We start from the raw sequence: 23,164 nt of genomic DNA, 5'->3' as shown, positions 1-23,164 counted from the left end.
ACGTAATGAGACAACCCACAAATAAAAAAGAACATTACTTCTTTAACAGACTACAAGCGCTGCTCTGTAGGCGACCCTGCCAGTTTGCGGTGATAGTAGAGTGGTGGTAAAGTTCAGCACCTCACTGCTGGGTCTTCATTTGCCTTCAAGCAGGGGGGAATTACCTAGATAGATACTCATCAACGTACTACTAGCAATTTTATACTTGTTATGAGGAAAAGGGCCATAATACACTGAAACAACATTAAACTAAGATAATACAATGGTTATCGTAATTTTTTAACAGAGAAAGCCATCTTGCTGGTTGTTCTTTTTTTCCATAACTATTTCATACACTATTGGAGTGTGCGTCTGAAAAACCTTTGTTTGAAGGGCCATGTAGTCCTAACACTTTGCCCTATCCCTCTATTCCAACAAAATTAGGACACCCTACCCCTAGTGATGAACAAAAAAAACTGAGAGGTAAGGACTAAGTGGTAGGGGCAAGGAGTAAAATGGGATTGGGCCATAGAGTATAAGAGTTGTAGTTTCAAATTTGTGTTCTATAGTCATGTATTTCAAACATTTGCAGAATTTAGCAACTGCCCAATGGTTTTGATCATAAATGTGTTTTAAGTCAACCGCTTTTCAACTCCTTTCTAAGTATAGAAGCGCATGAAATTATTGTCTGTAGTAATACAATACAGGTGCAGCAGGTAAAGATTAGGTTTAATCAGTGTTGGAGTTCCTCTTTAACACTGCTGAAAAACAATGATATTGATCCAAGCTATGTTACAATGTGTCCTTCAGATGATCTGTGTTGTTGAATGCAATGGGATCACTGTCAGCGCATGAGCTTCAATAGATTCATTAGTTTGGATAGTTTTATATGAATTTTATGCAACCCGTTCTGGCACTGCACTTGTAAAATAATGTATTTTGAATGTGATCCCACTTATCCCCAATGCATGGTGTCAGTAATGTAGCCATGTAATGGGTCATCATCTTTATGCATTCAGTGATATCACAAGCTGCCAATGTTTCTACAGCTCAAACACACGCACACGTCTTTTCCTTGCCACGCACGTGCATGTGGCGTGCACTCATCGCTAATGGATTATGAATGGCGTAGCAGAGCACTTAAGAGGGCCAGCATGAATTATATGTGTAACACAGTACGGCAGACTGGGAATGCATGTGTCTGTCTGTGTGTGTATGTGGGAAAGAGAGAGGAGAGAAGTGAAATAGAGAGTACGCTTTTATGGTTACAGATGGTGAGGTTTGAGAAAAGGCCTCATCAATCTTGAGCTTCATGATCCATTCACTGCTGTACATAAAGCTTTGTATTACTGAAGATACAGTTTCTGCTTTATCGTAAAGCACTATGATGTTCCTGCGAGGCACAGTGTCCCCGCAGAGCACATGCCAGGACAACAAATGTTTATGTAGTTATGATCTGAGCAGTAAACTAAAAGCAAAATGAAAAATGTAACCATCGCTACATCTGTGGTAAACATGCCCATGGTGTTGCAACAGCAGTCTCAAGAGTGAGATTTTGTGGTTTAAAAACTAAGATAACTCCTTTCTGATGATGTATCTTTAAGGTGGAAGGAACTTTTGAAAAACTGTGACTGCTTTGGGATGTTTTTTTCCTGTGGAAGGCTGTTGTGAATCTTGTTTTTTTGGTAGCTGGCTAATGCAGACAGAAGCTAGATGGCTAGCTAACATTACTGCTAGGAAGCTAAATATCTTCCAGCTACTGTAGTATCTTCAAATTATTGTTACATTAGAGAGAAGGGGTTAATCAAAATGACAGAAATGGCTCATTAGATGAGAAGGCTAACAAGCTAACAGGTAAAGTTAGTAAGGCTCTCCAGATGCCTTGCTTGAGTTTGGCTTATTTTCTGTGGTAAAATGGTAAAGATAAATGTCTCTGGTATCAATTTTGTGCTGAATAAAGATGGAATAGCTAAAACTGTGCTTAGCAACTGAGTTGTAAAACGAAAAGTTGTACTAATGCCTGCTAGCTTGGTCGTATGTATTAGTCAGAATTGGTTGACGCCGTAGGTATTTCCAATGGTTGTGTGTGATATATTTGTGCAATGCAGACTGAGCATTGCAGTGAGAGAGGATTGATGAATGAAAACATGAAAAATGTAAAATCGTGACGATTTTATTGAAAATCTTAGGTCAGAATTTCCCATTAAAATTTTCTTATACTTGCTTCACCCACAGATGCAGTCTTTCATAGCATTTTAGCGAGATCATAAGACAGAGATAAACTGGGGCTTCTGACAAAGCTTGATGTGATTTGATATGTTCACTGAACTTACTATTAAGACAGTATTAATTTATTTTGCTATGTTCTGCTCTGTGAGTGTCAGTGTCTGTGCAAAGATACCCACATCCAACCCCTCCTGCTGTGTGTGTCCATGTGCATTAACCAGAATGCAGGCTAACACTTTAATAGCAACGGCATGTTTATGTTTATGTTAGCGCTCTCACTTGCTCTTGGGTGATAATTGTAGGGTGATCTAGGAGTAAACACTTGGCAAAGCTGTAATTTCACTGTGAGGCCTAATTTTCCTCCTGCTTTAAGGCCCTGAAATTAAACCTTATGTGATTGGACAATAAAATGGTGCAGTAAACTTTATGTTTGTCTCTTTGTCTTTCTCTTTTTCTATCAGCTGGTAAAGCTGTGCAGTGGGATGATTGAGGCTGGCCGGGCATACTCCAGTGCCAATAAGCTCTTCATCAATGGCATTCGAGACCTGTCCCAGCACTGCAAGGAGGAAATGATCTCAGTGAGTTAACAAGCATTCATTCTCAAGAAGGTTCAGAGAAATCTGTAGGGTAAAAACTATGAGTTTTACACTGTTGAGGTGTAAATCTCTAACTTCAAAACAGTTAACTTTCAATTCAGTAAATGCACATGTGTGACTGGTGGACCTAGTTGCACAGTAGCTTAATGTAGACAACAAGAACAATACACCAATCAGTTTTCTTTAACATTGTGGAGCAGAGCGAGGTAGATCTTTTTTCTCCACCAGCTGTCATGCTTGTTAAACTGATAAAGTACACAGGTTGGCTTCGGTCACCAAATATGATCTGTGGCTTAAAAGATTTTTACATTATGATTACATTATATAACATTTTTAAAAACATAAAAAGACAATGCATAGTTACAGTAATATGCAGAGAGAGCAAGGCCAGTTATGCTGTCTTAGACACCCAGTTACAGATGGCTGTTGCATCGGTGGTGATCGTTCTCAGTCTTCTAACAATAGGACCAAGGCTTGCGCCACCCAGAATCCCCAGCGCATACTTTATTGACTGTTATTTTAATCAGTTGGAATATTCCAAATTTAGTTCAGTTGCATTAACACGATCAGATTCATGCACCACAATGCATTACTGCTTTTTCACATCCCACTACTGAGTGCAACTTTCAAAGTATTGTTGACATTTTAGCTGATTACTATAATTTATAGGGATCTGTCCACTTATTATTGTCTAAATTGCTTCCATCCTGAAAGGTCACAATGTGTGTAATTTGTATGTATGTGCTGTTTTGCAGGAGTGTCTGGAGAAATGTGGAGAGAGCCTTCAGGAAATCGTCAACTACCACATGGTGAGGCACAGCTCACTGGGTTGCCACAATGTGCACACATGCATCTGTAATAAAACACACACATGCTCCATTGCACCTTTGGCTGTCCCCCTGGGTCCTTGTTGTGAAATAGCATTACGTGGGCTGTGGGGTGCAACTCAACCCCCTGAGAAGTCTAATCTTTTCCCGTGGAACATTTCACATCACACGTAACTGATGCATTCCACATGCCACTCTAACAGCCATCTGCATAGACTTATAGCCATTCGCTAAGAATCTGAGTTGTTTTTACTGATGTAAGATCAGTCTTCCAGTTTGGCTTAAACCAGTGGTTCAGTGAATAATCAAATTTCCTCTTACACCAAATGTAGTTAATGAGCAAAGATATTTTTGTTGTCTGAAGTTTGTTTCTTTACTTTTGCACTGGAGCTATAAGGCTAATGCAGCTAACTGAATACAGTACTATCTGTGCAGTAGCCTTTAGACGGCTGCAGTAGTCCTTCTGAGTTTCTTGCTTTGGACTAAATGGATTACATCACAAAAAGCAGGCTCCAAACTGCCCTTTACTTGACTGTAGAGTTTAGACATCTCATGGTTCTTAAATTTTCTTGCTGTAGCAAAGCAAAACATGTATCTCCAAGATGTTAAAGAGAAAGCATAAGTGTTCTCACCTTCTAATGTAAGTTAATGTAAAAACATTTTTATTACAAGTGATTTTGGAGCATTTGTATTGGTCCAATCGTCTTGAAATTTTCACATGATATAAAGGGCATCTGCTGGGTTCAAATGTAGTAGGAAAAAAATTGACAAAAGCGGAGATACAATTTTTTTCTATGAACAATGACGCTATGAAGACCTATAACATAAGAGAGGAGCCAATTTGCTTAACAAAAATCCCCTTTTACTATTATTTTGGCAACTTTTAATTGATTAAATATGCATGCATTTTTGACACAGTTTACCTTTTCATTTTACATAACCATGATAACACCAACTCATTTTATGGGATGAACTTTTAATCTGGAGCCAATGCCAGTTTGTGAATCTGTCAACACCGTGTCTTGGTAGCAAGATGATGCTGTGATTCAGTTATTTTGGCCAGAATTTTACTTTCACCATCTAAAATGACCAACTATGAAGTCACAAAAAGCTTCTGGCCTCTGGACCTTCTTGTCCAATCTGGAAGTCAGAAAATAGCCATGTGTGGGATATAGCTTAGACAGAGAGTGTTCTTTTCCTGTTTTTGAGGGTTGGTATAATTGGAAACATAACACAAGAAGGAGAGACAGAGTGAGAGAGGACGAGAGAAGCAGCATGAGAGTCTGTAGCGCTGTGAGACTTACCAACAGCTACTATTACTTCCTGCATGGTTTCTCCACTGAATCCATGGAGAACCTCACTCCACAGTTATTTGCTGTAAGTGTGTCCCCAAACCACCTGATTTCACTAAATAGACTCCCTTCTTTTAGCTCAACGTAGTCAAGAACGAGTACCTGTAAGCACAGTGGGCCTGAGTAAGAATTTGAGCCTTTTTGGAACAGAGGAAATTCCATGGCAGTGGTATAAAAGACCTGTGGCTTTTTAATTGTTAGCCAAAGACTGCTGATCTTTTCCTGCCTCTAGATGCATCAGCACAAGACCAGCCCTGCGTTTTCCTCCCCCTAACTTTGAGTGTTTTTTTCACTATTGCGCTGTTTTATGGTTAATTAGAGCAAGTTTATTCCTGTGATAAATTGTTTTTGTGAGGCCTGTCTGTGGTGGAGATTGTGAATTCCTGCCATTGACCACAGAGTCATGACATTTTTAGGTCACAGTCTCTTGAGAATGTGTTGACAAGATTGAGGCAAAAAACATCTTTTTGCTTGAACTGGATAAAGCGATGATTTGGCCCACAATCAAATAACAACATTTTCTTCCTACTGCAAATGTAATCGATTAGCCAAGACATGTTTACTTCTTTCATTTCCAAACTGGAGCTACAAGGCTAATGTAGCTAACAAATAACGGAAGTTTATAGCCATTGAGTTAGCACATGCCTAAATAGTTAGTACATGCCTAAATCGTCACATATTTCCCTTGGACCATGTTAAGTTGCTGAGTCAGCTCAAATAGACTTGCATATGTGGCATGTTTATGATAATCGGCGAAATTAAGGACAAAATTCAGAATACACAGTGTCTACTACCACCGGTTTTAGCTAATGATGTATTTGACCAAAATATAATGAGAATATTAAATCATGAACCAAGTTTCATGAATAAAATCATAAAGGCCCTCCTTGCTGTGAGGTGACAGCGCTACTACTTTTAAAAAAAAATAGCAAAAAATTTATTTATTCATGAAACTTGGTTCATGATTTAATATTGTCATTATATTTTTGGACTCTAGTTGCCCGGCTGGGGAATCAAACCCAGGCCAATTGGACACGCTTGGACATGCTAGACTGCCCGTAGATATGAAAGTGTGTGTGAATGTATATATCTGTCCATCTGTCTGCCCTTCAGTGGACTGGTGACCTGTCCAGGGTGTATCCTGCTTTCTGCCCATTGACTGTTGGGATAGGCTGCAGCTCCCCCTGCCCCCCAGAAGGATAAGTGCTGGCAATCATTAGCAGCATAAGATATAAGAGGTCCAAAATAAAATAAACATTACAAAATATTCATTTGCACATTGCATGTAATTACACATTTCCACCAGAGAGGTCACCAGATTCCCAAAACGTACATAGTGTAGCTTTAAGAAGCTAAACTAAATGGTAAAGAAACTGCACCTAAGCAGGTACATACAGTTTGTCATAATGCTAAATAGAACAGCCAAAAAGTGAAAAACACCAGGAATGCCAGAACAAGGTACAATGGGAAAACCAGTGTACAAAACACTGTAACTACAGAAACTAGGAAACACAAGATAATACCATTTTGAATTGCTAGCTCAGCTAAACTGCATAAGACTTTGCAATTGACAAATAGATAAATGCTAAACTAGACATAAAACAATAAACCAGGAGAACCTAAACACAGGTAAGAAAGGTGAGTAGGAGCCATCTGAAATGTGGTGAAGCCAGAATGGGGTGAAGCCAAGCCACCATGTAGATTGATTGTAATTCACATTGTGTGCTCCCGTCTCCCTTCTACCACCCAGGAACAGAAGGGATACTGAAAGACCTTCACTTTAATTCACTCCTGTTTCTCTCCTGTTCTCTCCTCTCTGTAGTGGGTCAAAGCAGTTAACCTACCACTGTAAATCAAAGGGCCGAGCGGTTTTACACTAGATCTAATCCCTCTGTCTCGTAAATCCTTCGCTCTGTCTTGTTTGATGTGCATTTCACACCAGGAGGGCTGGAAACGTGTGTGTGTGGACGGCTGGTGTGAGGTCTGATGCCCATCTGTGCAGGTGGACGTTGTAAATCACAGCTTATGCGGCATCATATGTGAAAACACATAGGAATCATATGACATGTATAGAGAATGTTTATCAAGTGCTATTTTTCCATTTTGCCATCATTTTCAAATCTAGAGCTTAAATGTTTATTTTGGTGGAAAATCAAATAAACACAGTTTTCTCCCTTAGCACAAATACAGTTAGTTAGTCAAGACATATTTGATGTTTGAAGTTTGTTACATTAATTTTGCACTGGAACTACGACTACGACGAACTACTAACCCTGCCAATTAGCACAAACTGTCTTGGATTTTACACTAAAATCATTTTACTTTGACTGACTCAGTAACTTAATAATGTTTATTTTCTTGAAATAAATTATTAAACATGTCATTTTTACCAAAGCTTTACCAAATGTTTCAGTATTGACTGTTTCGGCAGTGACAATTATAGCTAATTCTGAGCCGATCTCAAAACCACTAACCAGTTCATGACTAGCAGGCACAGCTTTGAACAGTTGTCTACAAATGAAATCATAGTATTTTTCCTTAAAACACAAAAAAAGTTCACTTAATTACAGAAATTCTGTGTGTCAGTAGTGACAATTCTTAATGTTACACACTGATTTTCAGACCTTAAGACATTTGCTTCAAATCAGTGGGATCTAACTGCTCACCATGTGGCGATGAGGGACAGGGATGCAGTCTCACTTCCTGCTCTAAAATGCAGGGGTGTGGGTGCAATAAACTTTTGTGTAGTAGTGACATGAAAATGTGGGACAGCATCTCTTTTTTATGTAAAAATTAAACCCATAATGAATCTAAATCTTTCAATTTCACTTTAAAATAAATTTTAAAAGTTCTATCAAAAATGTAAATATGATTTTTATATGAAATTTAGGGGTTAGGGTTTGGGATAGCCACCTCCTAATATATAAAGTACCCTATAAATGATGATTTTGTATATATTTAGCTCATTACTCGTCAATTCATAATCATTATTTAAAGTCTGAACACTTAATTGTTTTAAACAGTTCATTTTTATTTATTTATTTTTTTTTTTACTGTTGGATGCAGTTCAAACTACTTCAGTAGAATGGCCCAAGTTTTAGTTCTGAGAGACTGATGATGAACTAACACAGATTGCAAAAAGATAGAATTTAATGATCACATCTATTCCTGCAGTAGTGATCCTAGCAACTCAAGGCGATAAGTGAGTTGATGCTGAGGCCTGGCATGGGCCGTGGCATAAAACTCAGGGCAAGTATTCTTCTGCTGTAAGTGTTTCATCAGGGAAGTTTAAAATTAAAATGTTCCTTCTCCTGCTCAGCCAGTTGGCTGTAATTACTGCTGTCTGGCACTTTGTCAGAGAGAAGAGAGAGGGTGAAGGTGAGAGTAGAGAGAGTTGTTGGCAGAGATGGAGAGTGAGAGGGAGAGAGACATGTTCCTCACCCTCACTGCAGAGGTGATGCCACTGCCGAGTTGTCTGTGGATGTACCTGCAGGACACAAAGAGTATAAACATGTTTTTTCAACTTAAACTGATCATCTACATAACTGCAAAAGTCAGAGACCGCCATTCATTTATTCAATTTCCAGTTAAAATGTCTATTATGTTATTTATTTTTCAGCATCAGGAGAAAATATATAAATCACAGAAACCTCAACAACTAAATAAAACATCTTATTTGATCAAATTTCTCAGTATTTAGAGTGTCCTCTCTCTGTCTTTATTACGACTTCCATTCTTTCAGTTTTTTCAAAGAAATCTGCACGGACATTATGCCACACCTACAACATTCAGTCTTAGAAGCTGGTTGTATTTTCTGCTTCTTATGATCCAAATAATCCCAAACACATTCACTGATGTTAAGGTTGTTCAGTCCATTGTTCTGAGAACACAAGCAGCTTCTTTCTTTGTTTTTCTGTTTGATCTGTTTCCTTCTCTCAGTAAGGGCTTCTTGACAGCTTCACACCCTTTCAGACTCATAGTGCTGAGTTGTCTTCTCACAGTGGCAGGATGGACAGAGACTCCTGTAGACCTTTCAGATTTGAAGCAAGAGTGGAGCTTGATATTCTCCTCTTTTCTCCTGTACTGTTTAATTGATGCACCGGGTCTTATGTATCTCCTGAAAAATGAATAAATTAAACTTAATGGCTGGGTTATGTGTTTCCATTAATGTATTAGCAGCATTAGCCTTGTAGCTGCAAGACAGACCAAACATATCTTGTGGAAAATTGTGTGAATTTGACTTTTCACTGAACTACTCTGGCCTTTTCTTCACTCTTTCTTTCATTTCTCAAGCCAGCATGATCACAGATGCTGCTTAGTCGTGTTGCACAAGCCCATGCTGGGCGGTTCTCAGTACTTAAGCCCAGACGTAAACTCCGCAGCACCAGCCCATGAAATCCCCTTGCTTATGCCATCAAACATCTCTGAAGGCGTTTCCAGGACTCCAGATCAAAGACATAATACCAGCCAGGACTATGGTTGAGTTTGGTGCATGATCTTTGTTTATTTACTGGCACAGCCCATTGCATAGTGGTGAATATTACTCACCCATGTCATCGTCATCATCTTCGCACAAGCAGAAGGACCCATGCCAAAGCAGCCCACCCACTCCCACGAGCCAAGCTGATGTCATCTTCCGACAGCTTGCTATTTGGGGCGACATGAAGCAATATTGAATTTCGTGGCAAGTCGCAACATGTACACATATTCAAAAAAACACTGTTTCTTAAAGAGGCCCATGATTATGTCACTGACATCTGTAACAATCTTTGCTTTTGCATATAAGGTTTCCTATTCCAAATAATCAAGTAGACTATCATCAGGTCTAGCTGGGATGTGACCTCGGCACTGGACCTCTGTGACCATTCCAGTGTTGGAATTTGCATTTTTTTACACGGGAAGACCCCACTGGTTTGTTTTTTTGGGGTGTTTTTTTGTGTTTTTCAGGTCAGTGTGGAGGGCTGGAATCTGTCCAGCAGATGTGTTCTAAAACCCTGCTGCGTAAGGCTTGGCAGAGGTCATTTTTCAGCTTTATTATGTAATGAACCAGTTTCCTGAGCATGGAAAAAAATATATATGACCAAATGAACACTAACTGAGGCAAGAGTGGACTGGACTTTTATGTCTTTGCTTTGGTTCCAGAGCTGTTTTTTAAGTAAAGAGTTTGCGTTTTGTTTGTCCAGTTGGAGACTTTTTAAGACTCATTTTCTTGTTGATGTGGGATTTTCTCCACAGTGCTCTTGCATGTTTTCCTCTTGTTTTTTCCTGCCAAAAGTTAAAGCCATTCAACTTCATTCAGCACTTCAGTAGACTGCTCGCATATACGCAGTCAAAGCCATACACTGCCTGGTCACTTTATTAGAAACACCTGCCTTGTAGTAGTGGTGGGTGGTAAGGCCAAAATAAAAAAAAATGTTTACAAAATGTATCATAAAAATTCATTTAAATTTCTGATGGTTTAGGCATATATTACATTGTATTGTGGCTGCTTATTTAGTGGCTTGTTATTCTGGAATGCCCCTTCACTTTTTAATAGGAACCAACCATTTTAACAGGCAAAGTAAATCTGAAATGTTGGTTATTGTTCAAAATAAAAAACAAAACGCATTATATAGATAAACACAATATATAGATGCACATACAACAGTACTGCTTTCTAACACTAGCCCCACAGGCCTGGGAAAGACAATACTAAATGTTGTAAGGCTAAAGTTTGCTTTGTAATCACCAACCTTTTGTTTGAATTTTCCATTCCACCTTAAATGGACCAGTACAGTCCATTTAAGTACAGGGAGAAACACAAGCAATGTGGTATCTATGTTCTCCCAAAAATCAGCATTCATTCATGTCCACTACCTCGAAAACAAAATGGACTACTTCAGGTGCAGTGGACTACACAGGAGGAGGTGGTCAAAGATGTGCTGCATTTTATTTTTCATTTGAAACATAATGGAAACATCTCTGACTAAACCGTTCAGGCAAACGGGATAGTGTTAGTGCGGTTTGCACTACTTGCATGTTTTATTATATGCACTTATTTGTGACATACCAGTTTAACGGTTATGACGTAACTCATAATTGAGGAAGAATTTCAACCAGTACACTGGATGAACTGGGTACATCACCCACTATTACCTTGTAGTCACACCTTGTTGGTGTAGAGACTGAGATCTGTTGATGCACAATTTGTATTGTGTTAGCCAATCTCTAGCCCTTCATCAGTGGTCAGTTTCTGACCACAGGACCACTCTTGACTGGATATTTTTGGGAGGTGGACTACTCTATACCCTTTTACCAGCACCATACACACTGCCATGTCACTACCATGTTGGTGTCAGAGAATTCACCATATAAACAATGTCTGGTCCTGTGGTCAGAACTGCCAAATGATGAATGGGATAGAGGGCAGCTGTACAGGCTGACAGCCTACAGTATATGTTGCTTCTCGTTTTTCCTCAGGAAACAGATTGTGGCTTCCTCATATGGAGAGCACCTGCAACATTTTGTTGCTATTAAGGTCCTCCAGTTCCCGGCCTCTTCTGACCCAGTCTCCTTCTTTCTTTCCATCTCTTTTTCCCTCTGTATGTTTTTTGCTTTCTCTCTTTCTGGGTCACTTTGGGTTCTGTAGGCCTGTAGGGGCTGCAGGTTTCTCTGTAAATGTTATGTGTGAGTAGCTGCGTGCGAGTGCCTGGCCCTACATGAAAGAGCCTTGTTGCTCTTTAGAGGACCTGGGCTTCAGGCCACAATTAAACTCTTTCTCTGTTACTTGCTTTCTCACTTCCACTGTAGTTTCCTCTTATTCTCTTTCTTATCCTACTCTGATTCCATCTCATTCAGTTTAGCTAAGTTACCTCCAATTTAGAGTATTTCATTTAGTTGACAAAGAATGGTATGTTTGGTATGTCCAAAGCTTGAGTTGGGTAATATTAAAGAATAATAAAGGAAGCAATAAAATATTTTAGAGTCTGTGAAAAACAATGTAAATGAGGACTATTAAAAGAATAGCCCACCCTAAAATGCTAGCATTGCTATTTTTAAGAGCTAATGTCTCTGTGCTAGCTGGCTCCTACTTGCTCTATTTTAACAACAGAAAAGTGAAGTCTTCCTTTAATATAAGCATCGCAGGTCTTTTCTGGTGAAGTACTCAATATTAGCAGCATTATCTTTTTGGGTGAACAATGCATAGATATATACATATGTACAGTAGCAAAAAGAGGCCACTCTCATTTACTTACTTGTGTACACGTCATTCATTTTTTAGCGTGAGGGAAAAAACATAAAGTATATATTGAACAGAAACCTTCAGAGAAGCCACAACAGCTAAATATAATATCACTCTTTAGGTTTATTACAGCTTCTATTCTTTTCTATTCATTTCCAAAGATATTTGAGGGTATATTGTTTACAAGTATCTTCTTCACCTCTTCACCAAGTTCAGTTTTAGACATTGGTTGCATTTTCTGCTTTTCATACAATCTCAATGACAAATTCAGACTCATCAGTCCATCAGACCTTACTCTGCATCTCATATGTCGAGTTTCTGTGTTCTTCTTCTTGACGGCTGCACATCCTTTCAGACCCATAGATTTGAGTTGTCTTCCCTCAATATAACGTTGGACAGAAATACCTGTGGATTTTTTCAGATCTGAAGCAAGAGTGGAGCTTATCTCTCTCAAAGATGAAAGCTTTAAGTGCTGTTTATAAGACAGTTTTGGTGGTCTACCAGGTCTTTCATAGCACAGTTATTTTCTTCCTAACATTTAACAATTTAAATTTGAACTAAACTCTAAACTAAAGTTTTGTAAACTCCTGTTTTTTTCACTCATTTTCCTTTGACTTTCTCTTTCCTTATGTGGATTATTGTATCTAATTTCAGAAATATCTCCTTCAGCTGTTTTAGATGCACATGAGAAAGACGTGTGGGAAAGGCAGCTGAGGTGTGTTAGGGTAGTTGCTCGTTTGAATATTAGTGTCTTTGAAGGGGCACATAATGTCAGTGTCTCCTTTGGGGATAGCTTTTGTTGGGAGGATCGTTTTAAGATAGAAGGATCGAAGAGTTAAAGTGGTGGTAAGGGCACAAAAGTAGAGTGGACAAATTACATGCTGACGGATTTGATAATATGCTTAGTGTTGGAAACTTCTGAGTAATCCTTTTTGTTAAATATATCATTTCTATAAAGAGAAAAATATGTCGATTTGTCATTTGAACATGGCAGTTGTCCTTTACAATGTGTGACAACTTCATGATGAGTGGATCAATAGAAGTGCTCCAAAATAACTTTAATAAAACCTCTTTATGTTAGCATACAATAAAAGTTAAGAGTGTTTCACCCTCTTCTGTAAAAGTACCATTTTGGAAATTCTTGTTTTTCTTTGGACAGCGACAATATGTTCTTCACTTTTATGATACTGAAAAATGAATATTTTGTACTTAATGGCTGGAAATTAATGAACAAAAGAATTGTCTCTGACTTTTGCACAGTACTGCACCCATACATGTACAAAGACTTTCCCTGTGTCCTTTCTGTCCTATACTTTCATCTCTTCCTCTATGAGAGTCTGTTTTCAGGCACTGTGTGTGTGTTTGTGTGTGTGTGTGTGTGTGTGTGTGTGTGTGTGTGTGTGTGTGTGTGTGTGTGTGTGTGTGTGTGTGTGTGTGTGTGTGTGTGTTTGTCAGGGCAGCTTGATGCTTTCTGGAAGTCTTAATTGCAGTTTCACCTCAGGAGACTCTGAGTTTCAGTGGATCTTCCATATAATCTGCTCTATTGCGAGAAAGAGAGAGAGCATGAGAGTGACAGAGACTGAAATAAACAGGCAGAGAAATCTTTTAAAAGGAACTGAATGAAGGAGGGTGCAAAAAGGGGCAGGAAACAGTGAATGTAAGTAGATGGGGAGAAAAAAAGCTTTAAACTGCATCCTGGGCCACTTTGCTGTCAGTCTCTGGTGTCTGGAGATTTAACCGCATCACAGTTAACTGCTGAAATCACCACATGCTGGCTAATTTAATGAAACAGAGCAGTGCACCAAGCCCTGGACCTCTGCAGATCAACTGAGTGGAATGGATGGGTCGTGTGTAATGGGCATTTTTGGGGTTAGTGGAGGAGAAAACGCTGATTCCAGTCTAGACTCAGAGCAGGAATGTTGGGCCACATTAGGGAGCGGAGAATGAATGACTAGATGAAATAGCCCAAAGCGACTAGCATTATTAGTAGCTTTATACACAATTAAAAAAGATGTACTATATATTATAGTAAATAAAATGGTTCTATATCGAACGATGGCCAGAACCATGCACTGTAAAAGGGTTCTTCAGACTGATGAAGAATATGCTGTGTATGGTTCTGTATAAAACCTTTTTTAAATGGGTTCTATATAGCGCTAAAAAGTGTTCTATGGTTACATGCTTGACATCGTAACAATAGCAGAGTTCTTTCATGGGGTATATAGAACCCTTTTAAAAAAGGTTCTGTATATATCCATCTACAACACATTCTCCATCAGTCTGAAGAACCATTTCACCATGCAAAGAACAATTTAAGTATGTAAATATGTAGAACCATTCCCTTTACTAAAGAACTCTTGAAAAAGTCTTTTAAGAGTGTAAGAGAATAAACAACTTTGTAAAATTGACATTTATTGACAATATATCTGCATTTTTATATCATTAAGATGTAAACAAGGTCATTCAAAGTAGTTTGATGAGAAAAAATCCCTTCTAGAAAAACTTAACGAGTCAGAATTGTTCACAGTGGTGGTGATGGGAACCAGACATCTGAGGCATTTAATGCCTCGAAAATCTCCCTCACATAAAGCTGTTGCATTAAATGGCAACAAATACTCTGCCTGATGCCTGAGACACTGTTGTATGATACTTTTGACAAGGTTTTGTTGTAAAGCACACACACATGCACAAATCTCCTAAGCCGCTTATCCTTCTGGGTCATGGGGGGAGCTGGAGCCTATCCCAGCAGTCATGGGGTGGAAGGCAGAATACACCCTGGACAGGACACCAGTCCATCGTAGGTGGCCCAAAGGATATTTTTTAAAATCCATTCACAGTGGACAGGAACATGCAGGCATAATAGTCCCCAAATTCGTCTCCAGAGGGAACTTATCTTTTTGATTTACCATTATTTTACCATTACCAACCTTACAAAAAACCCAGAAGACACTTGTAGATGTAATCTGTTTTTGCATTATAGACAAAGATGGATAAATAGATAGATAGACAGACAGACATACAGACAGACAGACAACGTAGTGGTACATGTCATGGCCAGTGAATGAACGGAGTGACTATACACTTTAAACGCTAACATATATTAATAGTTGTATATGCTTGAATGTATAAACAAGGTGGCAGTGCAAAGTGCAATATGTATGGATGTATTGAGGCCCCCTTTAAGACTTTTTTAAATGAACTACTATGAATTATTCTGTAGCTACTATTGCACAAATTTGTCAAATCCCCCTTTAATAAGAAATAGCCTATATTGATCGAGATACTTATTTTTTTTTAAAAGAAGGGTTTGATGAACAGATTTTGAAGTAGTTTTCAACTTTTTTGTAGTATTTCAATTTCCATGTAGTCCAGCTAACATTTTCAAATAGTGTAAAAAAGGGATCACAAGGTTTTCTTATGCGACAATGTGCAGGGGATCATGTTTTCTATGTCACACTTTTTTACAGTTGTGAGCAAAGAACTTCATTTATCCTGTGTGATGGTGTATGATAGTAAATGCCCAATCATCCCTTTACACTACATGTCTGAAAAAGATGCCTTCTAATGCATGAATTCAGCTTCTCTAAGGAGTACCCACTGCTGACACAGATGTTCAGTTACACCTGCACAGTTTGTGTAATCTTCACAGAAAAGCATTGGCAATTGAAAGGGATGTCAGGCATCTCTTAGAGGGGTATAAAGCCCCCCAGATTTGGGCTGTGGAACAGAGAAACTGCATTCTCTGGAGTGATGGGGCTTCATCCAATACCTTTGAGATAATAGCCTTGATTTCAGAAGAAATGTTGGGTGTGCAGACGTCTACAAACTTTTGGAAACTTACCCAAAGATGAACCAGTATGTGCACATCTTGTTAGACAGTTAAGTTTTTACTTGTTTTATCTCTCTCACTCTCTCTGTCTCTCTCTGTCTGTCTGTCTGTCTCTCTCTCTCTCTTTCTCTCTCTCTCTCTCTCTCTCTCTCTCTCTTTATCTCTTTCTCTCTCTCTCTCTCTCTCTCTCTCTCTCTCTCTCTCTCTCTCTCTCTCTCTTTCTCTCTCTCTCTCTCTCTCTCTCTCTCTTTCTCTCTCTCTCTCTCTCTCTTTATCTCTTTCTCTCTCTCTCTCTCTCTCTCTCTCTTTCTCTCTCTCTCTCTCTCTCTCTCTCTCTTTCTCTCTCGAAAACAAATGTTGCACATGAACTATGTTAAATTCATGTTCCATGTGACATGGTGTCACATGTTGTTCTGCAGCTTATCTCTGCTCCAAAGCTCTTGTGTTTCTAAAGCTGCCACATCTGAGATGATTACAGCGTCCATCTCTCCTGTCCCATGATGCACCCATCCTGTGTGTGTCCATGATGAATGTTTGCATGTGTATTCCTGGCACAACAATATGCCTTCATAGTTGAAACCCTTGTGAGATGGGTCCTCAGACAAAAGCCCCGGGGCATAAGACCGTGTGTGTGTGTGTGTGTGTGTGTGTGTTAGAGATGCCATGGTGGTCTCTGTTTGACTCCCAGCACCCTGCTCCTCTCTGTATCAATGACCCATTTTACCCTTTCCGTGCATCCGCCTCACGACATGAGCATCAGCTTCCAGCAGAGAGAGAGAGAGAGAGAGAGAGAGAGAGAGAGAGAGGCTGGGAGAGTACAGTACAAGAGCTTTGCTGCTTTTGCAGTGGCACCTCTGTCATCTAGTGGTTTTGTTTGTGCATTGCAGGCAGATGTTGCCTACAGATGTGCTGTAAGGCTCAAGGCAATGTTTAATTAGGAGACCAAGCACAGTGCTTCTTTTCTTCTTCTTCTAGTATTATTATTATTATTATTATTATTATTATTAGAATGCTTCTCTACTAAAATGAATTGTGGAAAGTAGCTATAACAGTAATTGTGAGTCCTTCTTGCAAAATCGTGCTTGGACTCTGAGGTTTTCCGCTAGTGAATGTATTTTATTTTAATTTAAATGAAAATAATTTAATTGAATTTAATTTAGCACAACCTTCAGCTATTTAGTCTGCTCTTCTCTATTAATAATTTCAAGAACATGATAACAAGAAAGACCGAATATTTGTGGATTTTTATTTTGCAAGTAAACACAAGGGTAACACTTCACTGTAGGGCAGTGCAGATAAGGCTGAGTAACACATAAACCCTTCATGAACACTGACATAGACCAACATACATTTATAAACAGTTACTCCAATAGGCCTCCAATAGATCATTTGTAATAAACCTTGCATTTGACAACTTTGATATTGCTATTGACTCATTTTTCCATTTATAAGATTTCATATTACCAGCATTATGTTACTGTGATTGTTGTACATTAAGCTACAACGCCAGCAATTTATAACATGTTATGCCATTTCACATAAAAAGGTGTCACGACAGCCAAGTATCAGAAAAAATGTCAACTGACATGAAAGTAACGTCAACTTGATACCAGAGTTGACAAAAGGAGCTTTAATGACAGATACCCATCGGAATAAGTCGTTATGAATATTTATTCAGTTGACATTATGTAAATGTCATGAAATCTTATGAATGCTGCCCTACTGTAAAGTGCTACTGACATATATAGGAGCATGAGTCAAACATCAGATGGGTTCTCTGATGAAGCATTTCAGTAAAATGTACTTATGAATCCAGTTTGTGCTCTGAATGAGCTTGTGTGCTCACTCAGAGAGAATCACAGTACATCGAGCAATAAAAGAAGCCTAGTGCATCTTTTACATAGTGTTAGAAAATATGGCAGCGCACAGAAAGCTCTGCTTCTACGTAATGATATGGTTCACTGTCATCAATGTGGATGTGTTCAATTTTACACACGCACACATCTTCTAAGCCGCTTCTCCTTCTGGGTCGCGGGAGGGTGCTGGAGCCTATCCCAGCTGTCATCGGGCGGAAGGCAGGATACACCCTGAACAGGTCACCAGTCCATCACAGGGCAGACAGACAGACAGACATACACATTCACACACTCACACCTAGGGGCAATTTACCATGTCCAGTTGGTCTGATTGCATGTCTTTGGACTGTGGAAGGAAACCCACACAGACACGAGGAGAACATGCAAACTCCACACAGAAAGGACCCCAGTCATCCAGCCAGGAATTGAACCCAGGGCCTTCTTGCTGTGAGGCGACAGTGCTACCCACCGCGCCTATACAGAAATCCAGGTCATCCTAAATGAGCGAGCCAACAATGACAGTGGCAGAAAAAATTCCATAAAAGCATGAAGAAGAAATACTGAGAGGAACCATAACTCCAAACAGGGTTGCACCAGAGAGTGGAGTTATATCAGTTTACAAGCTAGCTAATGAGGTTAAACAGAGGAAACCTGTGTGAGATAAGCCAATTACTGATTTTATAAGTCTATTACATCTGCTTAAACCATGGATAATGACAATAATTATCACCTGGATGATGAATTACACATTCCACACGTTCCTCTCTGGTAGAAGCTTGAACCCCTGCCAGCTCTTTGTGGTTGATGTTAGGTGCTAATGTTTGAGAATGCCAAGAATGATTATAATCATGTGTTAGACAATTAACACCGCTGAAAACTAATGTGCTCGTTCTTTCTGTCTCCTGCAGATCCTGTTTGACCAGGCCCAGAGATCTATTAAGCAGCAACTGCACAATTTTGTCAAAGAGTAAGTTTATTGCATATAAGTATAATGCTTATTGTATTTAAACATGTTTTGTAGTTATACTCTTGTTTCATTGTTGGAAACAAACGGGTTAAAACGAAAAACCCACCTAACGAAAAATTGTCCAATCAGAATTTTTTCTCTGTGGTATCAACACAAATGCAGCTGATCAAGCTCTCACATTGTTAGGCCTTCAGGAGCTGAACAGAAGGCCTTAACAGTTGGGTTAACTAACAGTATAATCAGAAAGTGGCAAACCAATCATCTGTAAACAATTCAAACCCATTTCTAGGGGAAAAAGCATCACTCCTGGTCTTTTGGAAGTACTTTTTACGTCACTTACTGTGAATACAAACCACAATCTACCCAGGTTTTAGTCAGTTGTTAGAAATGGAACAGAGGAGGCAGATCGATACCAGGGCTCTTTACTGAAAGAGTCACTGTAAAACTAAAGATAACCGATGTGTTAAAGTCTGTTACAAGCTTAAAATAAAAGCGTTGAATGTCTTCGCTTCAGTCTAGAATGGCCCAGAATGTTCATGTGCACCATTGTCAGCTTAGTGCCAACATACTATTAGAAAGTGTATGACAGCACTAGCGTTTATCATTTAGCCTAGATCTGGGATTTCTTTTGCTTTTTGACCTAGTTTTTACTTTCATGGCCCGACCTCGTTACAAACCTAAGTCCTGATAGCTACAATTCACCGCTTATATGTACAGTGTGTGTTGATATTCCGTGCTCTTTCTTTCTGCTATACAGGGATGTGCGTAAGTTTAAGGAGACGAAAAAGCAGTTTGATAAGGTGCGGGAGGATATGGAGATTGCGCAGGTGAAAAATGCTCAGGCTCCTCGCAACAAACCGCACGAGGTGGAGGAGGCCAGCAGCACACTCATCATGACACGGAAGTGCTTCCGACATCTTGCCCTTGATTACGTGTTACAGGTAACCTAACAAAGCTCTGCATTAAAAGAGGTACTGGCTTTAAAGTGATAGTTGTATGTAGCCGTATGTCAATCGGCGACAGAAAGCACAGAAGCAAGACTATTATTAGGTTTAGATAGATTATTTAACAGCTCAGTCTAGTTTAAAGCAAGTGTGTGATGATTTATTTGGCAGTTTTTAGTATTATTTGCTACTTTGTGGCTTATTAGCTTTTATCACTTTTAGCTTCTTTAGACTCACAGCTCCAGTGCAGAACTAACACAGCAAACTTCTTGTAGCCGATGAACTACTTTATGTCAAATTATATGTTATGTAGCAGTTTGGGGAAATAAAATGTCATGATTCAGTTTAATTTTAAAATTTTTTGATTACACAGAGCTCTAACTATATACTACACATCTTTCTTTGTCTCCGAAAAAGAAATTAAATCATAATATAAGACTGCAAAGTAAGAAATGAGTGTGCAAACAATGATCTTATAAACATTATAACTGAGCTGTAATGAAAGCTATAGAGAAAAAGATAGAAGGCACGCAGATGTCTAGTTTTGATCAGTGGTTTCCATGAAAGACCCTCAGAAGAGACAGAGGGGCCGGTTGGTGATACAGATTATTCTGTTATGCTGACCATTCATGTTTTTGATTTTTTGATACTGTATTCAAATCATTACACCCTTAGAAAACAATGGCATTATTTGTGCCAGTGGTACCTAAAAGAGCAAATCACAACAGCCAAAATAAAATAATTTATTTATGAGATTCATAAAGCAAAACACTACAACAGTAAACACTACATAAAGCAAAACACTATCCTTGCTACTTCATCCAGTTTTTCGTGATGGCCCCTTTTTAATAAGGCCTTGATTATTATCTGCTCCAAGGTTGAAGCCCCATGCATAGCTCTCAGTTGCCCCTGGTAACACTGTGACTGATTAGACCTGATTACATCTTCTCTCTGCATAATATTTTGTGTCTGCTGGCCATCATTAGCAGTTGGTCACTGGTTAGAAGTAGCATTAGGTCATCTCTAATTGAAATGACTCACTTTTGCTGCTGGTGCAGAGTCAGTGTGTGGTGAAATTACATTATTAAAGGAATACTAAAGCTTTTTTCATTCATTCATCTTCATAATACTAATCTCTATCTTCTACATTTGTGGTGTACCAACAATTACCAGAGACAAAAATTCTGTTACTTTAAATTAACTTGAAACACAGTTAGAATGGAAGCCAATGTGTAGGTGGTGAAGCTTCTATTATGCGCTGACCGGCCGCTTTATTATATCTACACTCAGATCCATTTTCCATATAGGTGCACTTTGTAGTTCTACAATTACAGACTGTAGTCCACCTTTTTCTCTGTATCCTTTGTTAGCCCCCTTTTACCCTGTTCTTTAATGGTCAGAACCCCCACTAAACTAAAACTCTTCCTTTTCAGAGAAACAAAACTAAAACTATTAGTGCACTTTTAACTGAAACTAAACTAAGACTAAATAAAGCTAAATGAAAAAAAAACATTATGATGACAATAAAACCCTGACTCTGATAGACTGGAGTTAATATTCCATAATCAGACATTAGATAGTATTCACATTAATATAAGTGAATATGAATGTACATTTTTCTTATGTCAATGTTTGTTTTTCATGTTACCTTTCTTTTTCTATGAAGGTCTATGTTTTTATATGTCTTCCATAGATCCTGTATGTGCCAAGAGTGGCTGCAGGGATCATTAGCACCACTAGATGGCAAAGTAGTCCTTGCGAATATGCTGGACATTATATTAGTCAAGCGGCTTAGAAAATGGATGGATGGATATATTAGTCAGGAATTGTCTCTTATGTGTATTAACTAAACTCTTTTTCTCCCTAGATCAATGTTTTACAGGCCAAAAAGAAGTTTGAAATCCTAGACTCAGTAAGTGAATGCCTTATTTTTACATTTAATCACCTCCCAGGCTCCTTATGACATAAGAGTGTCATAAGTTATAACCGTGTTTCACATATAAAAGGGCTTAAAAGGGCCTGTATGTCACCCTCACTGTAGTTATTCTTTTCAAGGAACTACATAGCTTACTATTACTTTTGTAACAAAATAGTTCGTAGTACTTCATTTAAAAAAGGGGAATTCCACAAATTTTTTAAAGTGTTTTTATAGTGGCTCAAATGTAGCCATTTTATTTACTGTCTAAAATGACCAGTAGATGTAAAGTAGTGTTAATAATGACAAAATAGTGTTAAATATGAGAAAAATGTTTCTGTGGACTTTTTGACCTGCATGTATCTCTCTGCCATGAATGGATTCATATTTTAGGCCAAAACCTTATCTCAAAATAAGGATCATAAATCAAGGCATTAATCAGCATATTTGTAACAATTTTATGTAATAATTTCTATGAAGTAGCTTTTAGAGGTCTTACATGCTTTGCATGTCTGGTTCCTATCATTGCCACTATGATCAATTCTGACTGTGGGTTTTTCTAAAATGTATCATTTCACATCAAGCCACTTTGAATGACTTTGTTTACATATTATTCATTTAATTATGCAGATTTTAAAAATCTGTGGAAATTTCCTTTAAGATTAATAACTGAATAGCATGTCTAGGGTTCAAGGGGTTTAAGTGCAGCAGCACTGGAATGTTCTCCGACCCTTCTTTTGTGTCCTTTGCAGATGCTTTCATTCATGCAAGCACAGTACACACTGTTCCAGCAGGGATACACTCTTCTAGACGAGCTCGACCCATACATGAAGAAACTGGCCGCTGAGGTGAGCGTCCTCCAAACACCTGCTCCTTCAAATCCGTTAGCTCTGCTGCTCCCATCTGCTCTCCGCGCACATGTGGTGGAGGCAAGTGCCAGAACAGCACAGGCCTAGTGAAAAGAGGACATAATCTGTGACCTGGCAGCTTTGACAGGCCATGTGTGGGTGTGTGGGTATGACAGAGGTCAGGTGTCTGCTGTGGGAGGGCGACACAAGATGGATAGCTATACACAAGCATTTTAAAGGGCCTATGTAGTGAAAAGACAAAGTTTTTAAATGACAAAGGGCATACAGTACTGTGCAGAGACCAACCTTCATTCATTTACTTTCCATTAAAATGGCCATGAAGTCAAGTTATTTGTTTGATATTTATGAGATATTTCTGGGCAGATTAGATATAAAATAATCCACTCGCATAAAGAAAGGAAGACTCAAAGGCAAATAAGTGAAGAAAGCAGGAGTTTCCAAAACTGGAGTTCAAAAAGTTATTAAAATATTTTTTCCTCTCCTGCTGTGTTGTGTCTTGAATGCAGTTGGATCAGCTGGTGATAGACTCAGCCATGGAGAAAAGAGTGATGGAGCACCAGCATGCCATCATCCAGCAGAGGG

At 38.8% G+C, this 23,164-nt stretch overlaps 1 protein-coding gene across 2 annotated transcripts in view; it reads left to right on the top strand.

Moving 5' to 3' along the window:
- Positions 1-23,164, top strand: part of acap3b (ArfGAP with coiled-coil, ankyrin repeat and PH domains 3b) — a 104,819-nt gene that overhangs the window by 52,673 nt on the left and 28,982 nt on the right. For both annotated transcript variants that reach the window (XM_037532403.1, XM_037532401.1), the window contains exons 3-9: positions 2,667-2,783; positions 3,557-3,610; positions 18,796-18,854; positions 19,612-19,795; positions 21,666-21,710; positions 22,466-22,561; positions 23,089-23,163. In XM_037532403.1, coding sequence (XP_037388300.1) covers positions 2,667-2,783; positions 3,557-3,610; positions 18,796-18,854; positions 19,612-19,795; positions 21,666-21,710; positions 22,466-22,561; positions 23,089-23,163 — 630 coding nt within the window. The remainder of the gene's footprint in view (positions 1-2,666; positions 2,784-3,556; positions 3,611-18,795; positions 18,855-19,611; positions 19,796-21,665; positions 21,711-22,465; positions 22,562-23,088; position 23,164) is intronic.

This window comes from Pygocentrus nattereri, chromosome 21 (genome assembly GCF_015220715.1).
Source record: "Pygocentrus nattereri isolate fPygNat1 chromosome 21, fPygNat1.pri, whole genome shotgun sequence".
Lineage (NCBI taxonomy): Eukaryota > Metazoa > Chordata > Actinopteri > Characiformes > Serrasalmidae > Pygocentrus > Pygocentrus nattereri.
The sequence above is the reverse complement of the archived record's forward strand: the minus strand, read 5'-3'. Positions and strand labels throughout refer to the sequence as shown.